The sequence below is a fragment of the Molothrus ater genome, chromosome Z (assembly GCF_012460135.2).
Source record: "Molothrus ater isolate BHLD 08-10-18 breed brown headed cowbird chromosome Z, BPBGC_Mater_1.1, whole genome shotgun sequence".
NCBI classification, from domain to species: domain Eukaryota; kingdom Metazoa; phylum Chordata; class Aves; order Passeriformes; family Icteridae; genus Molothrus; species Molothrus ater.
In genome coordinates this window covers 58,674,891-58,691,221 of record NC_050511.2, presented here as the reverse complement: position 1 = coordinate 58,691,221, position 16,331 = coordinate 58,674,891, and the positions used below count along the sequence as shown (strand labels likewise).

Here is a 16,331-nt window from a genome sequence, read left to right as displayed (position 1 = left end):
CTAGATTAAGGTGACAAGTGAACAATTAGGACTTCAAAGAATGAAAGAAATAGAAAATTATGCTGCATGAGACAGAGGTTTGTTTTAAACAACAAAAAAAAAGTAGAAAAAAATGAAAAAAGTCTTTCCAGGTCTTATGAAATAAATGTGCAAGCTGCATTAAAGGAAGATGGACTCCTTATTTGAAAAATCATATTTAAAAGACTTGGTAATTGTTTTGATACTCTTCTCTTGAGTCTTAGGGGAAGGGGGTAAGCACAAATATTTTAATCACCAAGTACAAAATATTTGAACTAAATATAGAGTAACTGTACTTAAAGGCTGTTTCAGTTTTGTACTATTCTCTTATTTGTTTTCCATTTTTGTTTGTACAGGCTGTTCCACCACCAAACTTTGAGATGCCAGTTTCTATCCCAGTGTCCAGCCACAACAGTTTGGTATACAGTAACCCAGTCAGCTCACTGGGAAACCCCAACCTTTTACCACTGGCTCATCCTTCTTTGCAAAGGAATAGCATGTCTCCTGGTGTGACACATCGGCCTCCAAGTGCAGGTAACACAGGTAGGACCTATTCAATCCCATTCCTTCAAATGCTCTACTCTCAGCTCCTTGCATGCCTTGGGTCACTTTAAATTGTACCCCAAGAAAAAAGAAATCTCTTTTTAACAGTCACAAGAGCTTGTCCAAAATTGCTGTGTTGAAAAATTAAGAGAAAAAAAAAAACAACCAACAAAAAGCTCAAAAAAATAAAAAAATAAAAATAATAAAAAAAAAAACCAAAAACAAAAAAAACAAAGAAAATCAGTTAAGTCAATAAAGTCAATAAAGGACAGAAGGGCAGACAGCATGCTTTTTCCTAAAAAGGCAGCTTATCTACTTAATTCATGCAAAAACTCATTACAACATAAAGCAGGGAAGAAAATGTAGCCAATGCAAAAAAATTGAAGTAAATCAGTACACTCATTACTTAAATAATCAGTCTACATGCTAAATGAAGAATTTATTTTTATTGATTCATTCATAAGCTCCTTGATGGGTTAATGTTAGTTGAGCTCTGTACTTCAGTGCTTTACATAGCAAGGGGTTGTGCTTTTTTCTGGCGATGATGAGAGCTCATCTCTGATGAGGGTAAGTGGGGATTAGGTTGTTTCAATCTGTCTGCCTCCAGCAACATCAAGATCTTTAAGTATATGAGGTTCAAAGAACCATTTGAGGTCTCCAAGTGTTAAGAGAAGTTTTAAAAATCATTAGTGTGAATGTCTGTGAAAGGCTGAGGAAATTAAAAACTATATATATGTATTTATTCTGAGTTACATTCTTCTCCAGGAATCTTCAGCCTCTTCCTCCCAGTCCTTTCCTTTTCTGACTAGCATTCAACTAAAGATAGTTTTCAAATGAAGGAGTACTATATATAACTTTCAAACATAATTTTTCACATGCTGTGGAAGCATGAAACTAAAATAAGGAAATTATGGGTACTCCATATTTTGTTTGTCCTTGAAAGGCAAGTGTCTTATACAGGTAACATTAAACACCATGATTTCATAATTATGGGTCTGATTCAACTGCGTGTTGAAGTCAGAGGAAAGAAATGATGGGTACTACAGCAGGGTGATTGAAGGTAGAGAAAATATTTTGAATGTTTGAGTGTTGTAATTTATTGTGCTCATTTACATTTAATTTCAAACCTCTAGGTGGCCTGATGGGTGGGGACCTTGCAACCGGTGCAGGCACCAGTGCAGGTAAAGAGAGGAGAATTTATATTTGTTTTTCCAAGTGAATAAAGCTCAAACTTTAAAACTCAAAAGCTGAGTTCTAAAATAGCTCCCTTTTGGAGAGGGGATAGTAAAAATCCATTAGCAATTTTTAATTCACTCAGCTGGGTTGTGGAGCATTCACTGATATTTGTGCTTCTCTTATTAGTAGAAAGAGACTTGTTTTCCAGCAGCATCAAGAATCTTGCACCTCAGTAAATTCCACAGAAACAAATGTCTGATTTCCTTCACATTAACCTTTCCATAAAAACTTTTGGGTACATTGCTTTGCCTTGTTCAAGAAAAACTCCTGGTGGAGTCAGTGTGAGAAACTTTGATCCTTTTTGCATCTTGGGAAAGTCTGCCATTGACTTGAGTGGAATTGGGGCTTCATTTTATTAATTTAAGCTTGAATAAAGATTTTAATTGTGAGTTGCTCATTGTTCTTCAACATACTGTGTGTAAACTGTATTTCAAACCCCTGCTCTTAAGACCATTGCTAGTCAGCAAAATCTGATAGCATTTACTTAAATAATTAGTAATGAACTTAAGGTTTGCCATATGTATTTGCTTAACTGCTTAACTGCTTTGATACACAACAGGTAAAGGATTTTCAAAATATCCAGGCAGAGAAAAAGATAAGCCATTTAGTCCTGCTCCCTTAGAACTACCAAGAACTGTACTTGCTGAGATCTGTGGTGTCAAAGCAATGTTGTCAGAGTAGTCCCTTTTCTTCAGTAAACTCAGTGATTTGTTAGCAATATCAGCAATGTTGCATTATGACAAATACAGATTACAAAAGACAATGGCAAAATTACTTTTGCAGTTTGAGAACATGTGTGTTCACAGAAAACAAATGAGTGGTAAAGCATGATATTTTGCTGGGGTAACTGCTCTCAGGGAGAAATCGTTGGAAGATCCATTTTGTGCACCATAAATAAAGTCTGATATAAATGGCAATTCCAATATTTTCTGTTAAAATCACTGATAAGGAAATTTTTTTATATAATGGTTTAGGATTTTTCTCCCTTGTCTTTTCTCAGCCTGAATTAGGGATCTCCACTCTCCTTTTATTTTCACACATAGATGAGTCACAGATATTTGTGCGATGCATTAACAGTACAATTAGAACTGCACAGCACTGTACCAGAAAGGCAGTTTAAACATATACTAAAGCTTTAGGGAGTCATTTTGTACTAATTTTAGAGTAGGGAAGGCAGACCATTGAAACTTCACTATAAGTCTCCTTTGTTCTCAAAAAAAAAGAAAAAAAAAAGTGTGACAGAAAATTATAGTTTTGTTCATTGTCCCCTGTTAACCTCTGAAAGAGAGCTAAAGAAATATTCATTCTGCAGTGTTAACATTTCATCTTACTTTTAAGCTTGATCAGAACTTCAGGAACAGCAGAAGGACTGACATAGGAATTATCTCCCTATTAAGGGGCTCCCTCTCCTGGCTCAATTAGAAATAGCATCACCTCGTTACATCATCTCCCATTCCTTTAAACAGACGCTGAAAAGCAGTTAGTAAAGAAGACAGCGTTTTATTTTAAAAGAGGGGCATACTAAAATAAAAATTCACCTGCATGTGCATTTTTGTTAATAATCGTTGGTCTTAAAATCTTTGTATCAATACACCAGCTGAAAATTTATATTCTTTCTAAATATGTGGGTTTTTGGAAATATATTAAAAACATATTTAAGCATAGGAAGACAATGGTTTGATTCTTCTTAATCAAAAATTAAGGGCTTGCATTAAGCCCTCAAGCAATGCAATGTTGGAGTAAGCAATTTATTTGAGGGGCATATATATGAGGAACATTGCTAAGACTACATCATAAATATTTAATTACAGGAATGGTCTTTGTTCTTTATCGGAATATAAAAGTTTTAAATGTCATTAAAGAAATGTTTTCTAAATCTCTTTAAAGTAGAACGATAGGAAGAATTATATAAAGAGCTGTAGGAAGATGGAAAGGTCACTATAAGGTTGAATCCTCTGTCTTAGCTGTATCATTCCACAATGGCACTATTTTGGACAGTCATCTTTCTTTAAGGTGAAGAAGAATAAACATCAAAAGTTCTCTTTTTTCATCATTTTTCACAAGAAACAAAAACCTGTGTGTTTTCTTCCATCTGGCATCTCAGAAGCTGGTGGCATGATCATGTTTGGGTTCATATTTCTGGCCAAATTAGAACCTTCTGAATTTGCATTTTTCCACAATGTGAAAAAAGAGCATATATTCAAAATAATATACTCCAAGGAAAAGAGTCTAAACATATTTCTTTCATTTCTGCCACTATAAAATGAAACTACTTTTTGTTACTAGCACTGGACCTCAGTTTGTTCACTACTTCAATAAATTGCACCAAAATAAATTGCATTATTATTGCAATATCAGAAATGGAAAATGATTATTTAAGACAGTGTTTAAAGAAGTTTTTTTCATTGGTTTGGATTATTTCAAGTAGTAACCCTGGAATGATCCACAATTTACCTTGGCAGTTAACCTAAGACATAAATAAAACTTAGAAAGCTGATTACTTCTTTATTATATTACACAACTAATTACCATGTGTGGTATTTTTAAGGTAAACCAAGGTTGTCTCAGATTTGTAAGAGTAAATTTGTTCTCAGCCAAACACTGATTGAGTAGTTTCTATCGCATGATAGTAGCAACTGCCAACAAAATTGGAGTGATCTTCACATTCCGTATCATTGCTAAATTATAAATACAGCAATGTCTTTGGCACTATTCTCTCAAAACAGAGGCTTTTGATTGAAAGACAGAACAAGAACTTTTTGGACCCTAATAGACATGCTCTAAATCCATTTTCATTTACTGCGTAACAAATATGAAGGCTAAGTGATGTGTCTACCTGTTTACATAATAGACTACGTGAAGTTCTTTTAATTTTAACAGACTGTAGTCTTTAAGAAAACTTCTTAAAGGCAACTTGCACACAAATAAGTGCCTGTGAAGTTTTAGTACTGTCAAATATCTGAACTCAATTTTTTCTTCAAACAATGGCTTATTGTTTGTGTTGAAAGTTTGATAGAAAACTAATTTTTTTCAATAGTTTTAAAGTTTTAAAATAGAACAGTATTGGGGGATGTCTTTCTTTGCATCTGTAGTTTGAACTTTTGATTTTCAAAGTGAGTTCTCCTTTTAGATTGGGTTCTATTTTTCCTTTTGTATGGCTTTCAGAGAAAGATATTTTGTATTTTGTAATAAAGTCTTCCTTTTAATGGAATGAGTCGATTTAAATCAACAGCATTTCTATAGACTTAAAACAACTGTAAATAATAAAATGAAAGGAAAATTCCCATCTCAATTTTTAAATCCATGACAGGTATAATAAAATACATACCTACTTCAACTGTTCATTTCTGTAATATGTTTGTTTCTCTATTCGATTTCTGCACTGCCCCCAGCTTGACATTAATATTAAACTAAAGGAGAAAGTTATTAAAAAGTTCTTGGGGCTCTAAAAATGCTGTCAGAGCACTTGCTGTCTTTCAATCTAACATCTTCAAACTACCTTTAAATCTGTTATTAAAAAGGGCTAGAAACTGAATAGATCAGCATTGCATTTTGAAAATTTTATCCCATGTTTTTAATAACCAAATCCTGTATTTATCTATTAATCTGCAGCAAGTAATTTCCTTCTGGGAATTAGCCACAGGCCAACAATTGCCTTCTTATCTTCTGAAGACTGAGGTCCTGAAGTGCCAGCCAGTATCATAATTTTCTAGTGCTTTCATTCTCCTTTTCCTTTCCTTGGTGGTGTACTGACTGTGGGTGAATGTATTATATATTCTACTAGTATTTCAAGCCACATGGGAATATGTGTAATAGTAGAAATTTTAAAGTTATATTCCTTCAGGGTAGAGGCAATCTGGATGGTATATCCTCAAAGAGTGGTTTAGTAAAAAGATGTGCAATCTGCCCAATTAAGCTGACCAGCAGTACCAAAAATAAGCAATGATTTCAAAGACATCTAGCTGCATTAAAGACTTTTGGAACTATAAATATAAATAAACAAACAAATTTTATTTTTTAAAGAAATTGAAATGTTACATAAATATTCTTCACTCTGCCCTGAAATCATGCTTGGTATAGTCAAGAGAAGGTAATTCTTAGACTTCAAGTATGAATTATGTAAATAAACAAATGGGCTTGGAGAAATATTTCTCAAACCACAGTTTATGGGCAACCTATTAGTAAGACAGTAACTGACTTTGCCACAGAGAGCATGATAAATTGTTGTCTGTCCCTTATTACTTGATGAGTGCAATAATCCACAGACCTCTGGCCCAAAGTCTAGGCAAAATGTGGTACAAAAGTAAAAAATAGTTCCTGTCCAAGGAACCTTACAGCACAAAAGAAAGGACACACAGTCATTCATAACAAACTTTGTGATGCAATAGAGCCAAATCCAAACAATTAGAATTCAAAAATTGGCAGGTTGACTTAAAACCATGGAGTGGGATAAGAAATTAAAAACATGATTGCTCTGGTTTTCCTTCTACTTGTATTACACCTTTAAGTGTTCCTCTTCCAAGGTTTTTTCCATATAAGAATATATATCTATATACCTAGAGATGAATACATGGCTGGATGGATAGATAGATAGATAGATAGATAGATAGATAGATAGATAGATAGATAGATGGATAGATAGATAGATAGATAGATAGATAGATAGATAGATAGATAGATAGATAGATAGATAGATACTTTTTTTCCTTCATTGTTTTAAGGGAAGTACCTACAGGTTAGGAGATTTTGTCAAAGCTGGCAGAACACTAAAACTTGTTTGACAAGGTCAAATATATAGTATGAAAGAAATAGTCTATCATACTGAATTTCATATCTATGTAGGCAGTCAACACAGGTCTTTCCAACTCTAATTCCAAGTAATAAATAACACACAAAAGTCAGTATCAATGAAACTTTGAGAATAAGCCGAAAGAGTAGATGCTGCTCTTAATACAAAAAAATTTCTAAAATCTTGCAGAGGGTGTCATATACAAAGGTTGTCTCTCTTCAGCTAACTCATGTGACCTCCTACCAAAGAGGAGATCGATGCAAGCCCACTCTCAGTAGGCTTAATGAAAATCTGGAAAAATTTGGCCTTTATTAGGCTTCTACCCAATGCGTAAGTGTTGAATTAGTAATGCATTTTAGTTATTCTCTGTCTCTAATAACAATGTCTCAATATTTGTTTTTATAAAAAGACAGCTTGAAAGGTTTGAAAAGGAAAGAGCCCTAAGTTCACATGTAATGAACAGTTAAGTGAGTCATACAAACTTGTTCTTTGTAAATGAGATCTTAAAGACAGGCGAGATTGCCTTCCTTTATTACAAGAAGCTTCAAATGATCCTCAAGACTAATTTGTGTTCTTTAGATAAAATCCCTTTCCAAGTGAAGTCTGGGGGAATTTTATGCTTTTTTTAAATGAGACAGGGATTTCACTGTTTTTTCTGTCTGCATTCTTACTCACTAAGACACAACTCCTGTTGCATACTGCAGCACATATTCTTGCTCAAATTCATAAAATAGAAGAAGGCATTGCAAATTCGAAAATGTCTATATTTCATGCCTGTCCTGAGTCCTGACAGTCCTGAAAGCTGATGCCTCTTGGATCTGGACTGGAGCAATGACTTTGCTGTGAGAAAGAAAACAAGAAATGCTTTTAACCTCCTGAAGTTGTGACTGCAGCCCCACACAGAAGTTCCTGACAATATTAAGTTTACATGACCCCTGCCCTTTAACTTGTGATCCAGCAATTAAGATATTGAATCCAATGATTCCCTTTGTCTTCCAAATGTCTTACAATTTCATTTTTCCTGTGCTAACAGTTGGAGCAGTCTCACAGTAATAGAAGCCAAAGAAGACAGGGATGGGTTAGGTAACTTTTCAGATAAGGCATCCAGTTTATAATTGGAATTATACTTTTCTTGAAATATTTTTCACTGTAAATCAGTTTCCTCAAAATGATAATTGATTTCAAACAGCCCAGAAAGGAAATAATTTGTCATCAACAAATAATTTGTTAAAAGTAGATGATTGACAAAGGGGTCATGGCTTCAAACTGAAACAGGGCAGATTTAGATTAGGTATTCACTAGGAATTATTGACTGAGGATTGTAATGCTCTGGCACAGGCTGGCCAGAGAAGCTGTGAGTGCCCCATCTCTGGACATGCTCAAGGTCACCTTGGATGGAGTTTTCAGTAACTTCTAGCAAAAGGTGTCCCTGCCCTTAGCAGGAGGTTTGGATCTGAGTATTTTAACATTTTTTCTAACCCAAGCCATTCTGTGATTCTGTGTAATGATTTCTCAAAAGTCTCTTTTTGGCAGTCAAAAGAAATAAGTTCTCTCTTCTTCCCAGGAATGTATTTTTCTCCTATATATTTGCAGAAAGTAATATATTTTTCAGCAGTATTGTTTTCTCTTTGACATAAGTCACATTTTGGTGTTGCTTTCTTTTTCTCAATTATCACAATGTTGAAACAACCCATACTAAAGAAAAAAAACCCTTCTCATTTTTTGCATAAACAGGACTAGAATGGACCATCTTTTCAACTACTGTACTTATAAGAACATGGTCAAGTCCTGAAAACATATTTAGGGTAGATGGTTATCTCACATCTCAGGGGAAGGCCACATATGAGCTGTTCACATGCCAGGAGATCAGGGCTATGCCAGTAATTTGGAGATTTAAGCAAGATTTTTTGGAAAAGCTGTAATTCCAGCTAAGTTTCAGACAACCACCTCATCACTAATAGGAGAGGCACCGACCTCTCCTATTAGACTACACATTAGTGTGGAAGACTAGTGCATTCCTAGTGCAGAACATGGACTTAACATTTGCAAATGTCAAGTGAGAGTGAAGAGGAAGCACTATGCGAGGTCAGAGACATTGCACTGTGCTATCTCCTCATGGCAGTAGATACAACACCAGTGCTAGGGGCAGGACACATGTTTTACCATGGTAAGACACATGAACCATGGTAAGATCCATGATCTCTGATTGCTGGGGTTTGGACCTTACAAAACTGTGACAGAAAGAATGTATTACTGTTGCTCATAGAACAGTGCCCACGTGTTTAAACTACAGACATGTAATATTTATAAAACACAAAACTGAAGACCACTGTATAAATAAGTGATTTTTCTCAATAGTTTCAAATATTCACTAATCACTGTTTTGATTAGCTGAAGCTAGAATCAAAACAAGATATTGTGGAATATACAGGTTCTTAAAAGAGCATAACTATTGATAAAGGTGTTAGAACAAAATAGTGGAAAGGGAAATAAATTAATCAATACAATCAGAAGTAAAGATATCAGAAACACAGTGTTTCTGAATGAAAGTTGTGTGATCTGAGATACCTGATATTAGATGCCATTAAATAATAATGAAAGCAGATAATAAGATTCTATGATTGGACTTAGATTATAAGCATCCTGGCAATAATAATTGTAGTGCAAGACTGAAAAATCACAAACAGGACCTTAACTTGGATCATCTATTGCTCTGTGTCTTTGCTGAGAAAGAAAAGAAAAAAGAAAAGAAAAGAAAAGAAAAGAAAAGAAAAGAAAAGAAAAGAAAAGAAAAGAAAAGAAAAGAAAAGAAAAGAAAAGAAAAGAAAAGAAAAGAAAAGAAAAGAAAAGAAAAGAAAAGAAAAGAAAAGAAAAGAAAAGAAAAAGGAAAAAAAGGAATAAGGATGATTATCCTTGAAGAAGAAAGCACATTCCCCCTTCTCTAAGTGTATGACTTACCACAGATCCTCATTGTCTATGATATACACCCCTATTTCCAAGGACTGCAAGGAGGGACTCCATGTGATGAAATATCTGCCTGCCACTTGGGAGGACTAATTGCAATTGAAAATTGTTTTGAAGGGTTTCTCAGAGTTGCTTGTGTGGGTAGCCACAGGCTAATTCAAAAAGTCAGGTGCCAGCTTTGCTTTTTTGTTGTTAAGGTGTAAACTCCTAAAGTGGGAGAATACTTACTGGAAGTACTAATTTAGAAACATTTAAGTACAGATCTTATTATAGCAATAAAACATATCCACAGTGTTTGTGAGCAGGTTAGCTTGCCATGCACTTCACTCAGCAGTGAAGTTTTTGCATGAGGTGTGATGCACAGGTCAGTTTTTTGTTCTCGTGGTCTTTCATCCTACACGCAGGACAACTGCAGTGCCATCAGAGCCCTTTTCATCTCTTTAAACTTAAAGAGCGTGTTCCCATTGACAGTTATAGAACCTGCATGGCAAGAATGGTGAGTTCAAGAGAGATGGCTCAGACTTCTGTTCATGTAGAAATCTCTACCATATATTTATATTATTACTAGGTGGTTAATTTTAAAACTAACAAAGAGTCATTGAGATAGTTTTCTTATTCTCCTCCCCTTCGTTCAAAAGTCTGTGTGTTCTCTGAACTGTCATCCTGTTTCAGCCTTCCCAAAAAAGTAGCTGATACTTTCACAGGATGTTTGAGAATTCTTCCACACGAAGTTATTAGGTTTTTTAATACCACATCTGTATGAGTTGACTCCCCACAATTCAGTTGAGAAGGTCCATTAGTTGAATGTAGTGGGAATGGGCATCTATTTAAAAGTGAAGATTTCCCTTTTTTCTGGACAGGGGTAGCAGCAGATTGGTTTTCTTCTCCCATTTGCAGTTAGTAACAGTTGTCTGCTGTGAAATGTGATGAATATGTGACATATGAGTAAGAATTTTCTTTTTAAATTATTTTTAGGTGAGCAACAGTACAACTTCCTAGCATTAGTTCTTTGTTGTTGGTATCTTTTTATTTTGGGTAATAAACCAAAGCCTGTTTCAGTGTGTATGCAAAAAAAACCAAAAAAACCAATAAAGTAAGAAAGAAAAGGAAATTTTTCATTACCTTTTAATTACTATTAAGAATAATTACCATTCCTTCAGAAAATAGGAAAATAAACTGAGAAAACAGTGAAAAACTAGATACAAATTTGGCAAAAATTTTTATAGATTCTTTCATATGTATGCATATATTTTGAAGTAGAGATAATTTGCAGAATATTTGTTCTCATGTTTATATATATAATTCTGTATTTAAAATTATTTTTGAGACTCTTGGTGATCAGTCAAAATGTCATACATATGACATATGCTTTTAGTGTAACCAAATAGGAAGTAGAAATCCTCCATGAAATCAAATGTATAGATGCATCTTGGAAGAAATAAGAAAGTTTTCACAAGTAAAATCATACACTTATTGGAAACTTGAAATGAGCATTAGTATTTATTAAAAATCCTTCAAGAATTTGAAAGTTCATTTTGTGTTAAAATTAATCTCATGTTCCTAAGGATCTTGTAAATTCTCAACTCATGTCAGTGAAAAACACTAGAATTAACAAATGAGAGATCAAATAAAGGACATACAATTTGTGTATCTTGTTCTTTCTTCCACTTTAGTTCTTCAGACTACCATAGAGGATTTTTCATTCAGTATATCTCTATACCTTTGAAATCACAAAAAAGGAGGAATAAAAAAGGAACAAGTAGGAACATGACAGTTTCAAATGTTCAAGTCCTAAAATTTTCCAATTTTTCAAGACTTAAAGACTTTGAATTATTAAAACTATGTCCAAGAATGTTGAGAGATAAGGAAAAAAGTTACTCTTTTTTCATTTGTGCTACCTTAACATGTGGAAAGTTTCCTGGCTTAAATGCTCAGTATAGATTTATTGTCCTAACTCTGAGAATATTAAGAATTGCAGCCACTTTGCAACCCCTGTAAACGTCAATGACCAAAACTCCTTTGAATGTACAGGTGTTACTAATAGGGAATGAAAGGAGAGAAGCAAACTTTGCTGTCTATTCTGTCCTGATTAAACTTGTGCCCTTCTGGTATCCTTAAAATCTTAAAATTTAAAATTAAGATGCTTAAGACAGTATTACATGAATTTGTAGCTCAGTTTAAAATGTAGTTTTTATCATTATTAAATGGATTTTTTTAATAATTATTCTTGGTTGAGTAACTATCAGTGCACAAAAATAACTTTTCTGAGTTTTTTGACAAGTGAAATTAAAGAGATTAATCATGTCGTTTGTACTTGGACGGAATTCATTCTACAGTCAATGGCACTTGTGCCTAAATGCAAAATGTGAGAGTATGTCCAAGAGGAGTGTTCTGTGCTCAAAAAGCATTTGTGTTTACATTCTGCCATTAGTCCAAATACAAAGTCTGGCAGTGAATTTCATGACACATGCTGCTCCACTAGCTTGTCTAGAAATAAGCTCTTTTCTGCATAAAATATTTGTACTCTTACAAGTCAGTGTAACAAACAATACAAGGAAAAATATTTTTTCTGAAAATTTGTTGAATTAAAAATGCCATAAATTTACAAATTCTGACATATGCCCTTTAAAATTTGTTCATCCACTGTTTCTATTTTCACTGTTTTCATTATGCCTTATAGAATGCATTTGTAATGTTTAAAATGTTCTATTCCATAAAAAAAATATGGCTTTTAATCAAATAAAAATGTAAAGCCAGCTTCCTTTAAAATCCATCTGGTTTTCATTTTCTTATGATCCATAATCAGGAAATCCATTCATATATGACATATAATTTTTGTGCTTTCAGGTGGATAGCAGAATGAGATGTTCTGCCTATGGTCACATCTAAATTGATAATTGCCCTGGCAGAGTGCAATTTTAAAGTATAGCATGAAAGAAGATTTAATTTATACATTAGAAGACTTAGGCATTTTTTTTTTGCCTCTGAATGTAAATGAGGCCATTCTCTTTGCTGGATTTATCTGAAGGTGGGAGAACTGCCTTAGAGCAGGCCACAGCCCTCTTGAATTAACCGGGTACAGTTTAAAGGACTGGTTTCCATGCAGACTCTTCTTATCTTTTTATCACATGCATGCATTCATCATTGATTTCCAAATGATGGGTTTCTGTATTATTGGTTTAAGGTCCACAGTCTTACATTCCTAAGTCCTCACTATACCAAAAGAATAAGTTTGGTGACTGGAAAGAGGAACTGTTATTATATGGCTTCAAAATGCTAGAAGGCATAATATGTCTGAACAGCAGAAATGTGGTGGCAAAGAAATTATTGCAGTAGTTCTTTAAAAGAATTTGATGTTTTTAAAATATAAATGTTCAAAAATATAAACTGTTCAAACTATTTCACATCAGTAAAGTTCAGATGAATGTTTCTGAAGAATAAAGCTTTATAGAGAAGCACTCTTTCCCCTAAGCACTGTTTCTTAAAAGTATATAATATTAAGTAAATCTTATGTAGGGAATGGGAGTTCTTTCTTGTAAGGTGATTTATGCTCTAAAAATCACAACTAGAAATATATAGAGTACAGTGGAATCCATTTTGCTATATATTTAAGGTCCTATATTGTAGAACTGAAGAAACCTCAGTGCTGCTTCAAACAGTTCCATTGCCACTCTCTGAGCAAATCCTTGTCATATGACAGATTTCACTGACAGTTTTACATCCTGCTGGTAAAATACCTCCTGACACCAGAGAAACCCTACTATTGCTTCAGTTTCTTCTGTTGCCTCAATTTTCAGTATTCAGTTTGTAAAAGATTAACTTCTTTAAAATGCAGTGTGGTTTCTGGTAGAAAGTACTGTTGTATATTCAAAATGCCCCTTCTAATTTCACCACCTGTAGTGACACATAGCATTAATGAGAGCATAATAGATAGCTCATTCATGTTGAGGACAATTGTTCGTTTTGAGAAAAAAAGTCTACTGGTACAAAATGAAAAGCCTTTGAAAGCACTTTGCTGAATTTGCTTGGAAAGTCTAAGATACATTTCAGAACTCATTTGTTTTCCTAACTGGATGATATTATTAAGGAAATAAACAACAAGATTAACTATGAAAAATATTTTAGTCCAAAATCTCCAAAGTTATTTTAATACAGAATATTAGTAGTGATCTGAGTGCTCTTAAATTTTCAAAATATTGCAAAGGCTTAGAGATCATGATAATAGAAATTATGAGAAAAAACAAGCCAGATCAGACTAGCTACTGAAGGTACCTGACAAGTACAGAATTCAAGCAGTTTTTGATAATTTTCTTGTGCCATAATACTAGAGTTCACAGTCTTCCAAAGCTTGAAGTGGTGTTTTTATATTTAATAGGCTTTCACAAATTTTATTTCCATTGATTTTTTGATTTGGTAAATACAAGTGGCTGATGTGCTTGAGGATTAAAAACTTGAAAATCTTAGTCAAGTTCAGACACACATCATTATCCCGACCAGAGGAGCACATTGCTGGCATGTACCGTCATTTTTATGCCCACCTTATAGATATTATCAAATTTAGTTCCATAATCTATTTATGTTCTTTAGGGCTATAAACACCATTTCACACTTGGGAGGATCGGGTGAGATACTGTGGTCTTCCCTGACTTTGGGAAAACAAAGGAAATTTGGAGTTCCAGGGTTTCTGACCCAGAGGGCTCTGCCACACTGCCTGACTAGTTTATCTTCTCACACAAATTCTAGGCTGTGTGTTGCAGCTCATGAACAAAAGCTGTGCTCAGAAAAGAAAGTCTTCCATAGCATTTGTTTATTTGGTATTTACCCAAGGTAAAGGTTTTCTCTTTCCATATTAATTTTCATGCTATTCCCTCTCTATGTCTGTGCAGTTTCTGTACCTCTCCTGAGATTGTGTAGACAGAATTTCAAGGCTACCCTAAAAAGTCACCTTTTACCTAGATTTTATGTGGTTAAGAGGTGAAATCAGTGAATGAAATAGTGGAATTAATAGGTCATTAACTTTATGGACACATAGTTGTCAATGCAATGAGCTGAGAGAATATCCTTTTCTAAAAAAGATAAAGGAAACATTTGCTTGTCAGAATTGTTCCTGGGGCCTGCATAAGAGAGAAGAAGATGAAAGATAGGGTGGTGTTTTCCAATAATGTTATGATGTTGCTCCCATTGATTTTAGTGTTTACAGAACTAGGTCCAAGAAGTGTAGTGAAAAAGAGCCAAAAGAATTTATGAATCCTTCTGGTCTTCCCCCCGCCTTTTGTGGAAATTATAGCCTTGCTATATGCATCCCTTGTTTAAAAGCAAAAAAAAATCATGACCTACAAAGGGCTGAGTCAGAAAAGGCACAATCTTCTGTAGATGTCAAGAAAATATGAAATAGCTTTTGACAGTTTTTATGCCCTTAAATTATCTGACTTTCCTGACTCTTGTAAGACAAATGTCAGACGTTGGCTGCTACAAGGGCACAGTGTATTGTGCTATATACCACAGTGCTGTAAACAAAATTGTATCATCGAGTTAATTTCAGGACATCACAGAGATGTCAGCTGCCATGAGAGAAAGCATTTGAAGACCAGTTGTTCCAAATATAGAACATGTTGTATTTTCCTATAAAGGTACATGACACAGATATCTATCCTGAGTTTTTGATTTCACAGTTTTAGAAGGGCTTAAAAGATACAGTGGACTTCATTGGACTTGTCTCTCCCATTTTTTTCCCCTCTTGTTTTTACCTTAACAGGAAATGGATATGGAAACCCCCGCAACTCACCAGGTCTGCTGGTCTCACCTGGCAACTTGAACAAGAATATGCAAGCAAAATCTCCTCCTCCAATGAATTTGGGAATGAACAACCGTAAACCAGACCTCCGTGTGCTTATTCCACCTGGCAGCAAGAGTAACATGCCATCAGTGGTAATGCATTTTCAAAGCTCTTCTTTTAATCTACTTCAAATAAGAGTTATTTAGGAATGTCAAAGCTGGCTCAGGAAACTACATTCTTGATTGTTTGGTTTTTCTAACTAGGGCTTGACACCAAGCTGAGGATGTAGGCTGAGCCTCTTTGATTGTTTTTGGTTGTTTTTTTGAAGTCTTATTTACTTCCTACTTTTTGTCTGTTGAGTTGCAAAATAGGAACTGTGTCCTAACCGTGCACAGCCTCACCTTCTGTGGTCTCTCTCCCAGTACTTTCCTGAGGCTGTTATAAAAGCTAAATTAAACCCTGAGCATCTCTAACTATTACGTTTTTCTTAAATATTTAGCCACACAGACTCTTAGCAGATGGCGTATTAACAGCAATAAATTAATTTGAAATTAATTTATTACTGTGAGATCCAAATTTTGTAATGATAAGAGGTAGTAAATAGACAGAGGAAGAGAAAAAGGAATATGAAATTTCTGTTTCTCCTGCCAGGACTAGTAAAATTTGGGCATTATACTATGCTAGAAGGCTGAATTGGGAAGGTATTGTGTCCATGTCTTGCACTTACTTTTCAAAAGTTTGTCAGTGTTTCCAAGTAAAGCTGTTTTGAGTGATTTAACATTAAAAGTGAACTTAAATTAAAAATATAGTCATTTAAGTGATGTAGTTTTCTATTTTATAAAAAACATTATTAAAACAACTTCCAAGTTTGCTACTTCAGCTTGATGCAAAATGAATTAATCATCAAACTAAAACTGCCCATAAATGTGATGCTACCTCCTAAGTCATAAAGTGACAAATAGTCCTACAGGGCAATACTCAAAGTTGATCATGGCAGTGACAAGC

The 16,331-nt window shown here is 34.3% G+C and overlaps 1 protein-coding gene across 17 annotated transcripts in view; it reads left to right on the top strand.

Annotated features, from left to right (window-relative positions):
• MEF2C (myocyte enhancer factor 2C) overlaps positions 1 to 16,331 on the top strand; it is a 134,843-nt gene that overhangs the window by 104,518 nt on the left and 13,994 nt on the right. For 13 of the 17 annotated variants that reach the window (XM_036403549.2, XM_036403546.2, XM_054517988.1 and 10 more), the window contains 3 exons: positions 375 to 561; positions 1,695 to 1,742; positions 15,306 to 15,478. In XM_036403549.2, the coding sequence (XP_036259442.1) occupies positions 375 to 561; positions 1,695 to 1,742; positions 15,306 to 15,478 (408 nt within the window). The remainder of the gene's footprint in view (positions 1 to 374; positions 562 to 1,694; positions 1,743 to 15,305; positions 15,479 to 16,331) is intronic. The other 4 variants (XM_054517984.1, XM_054517989.1, XM_036403550.1 and 1 more) reach the window with 2 other exon arrangements.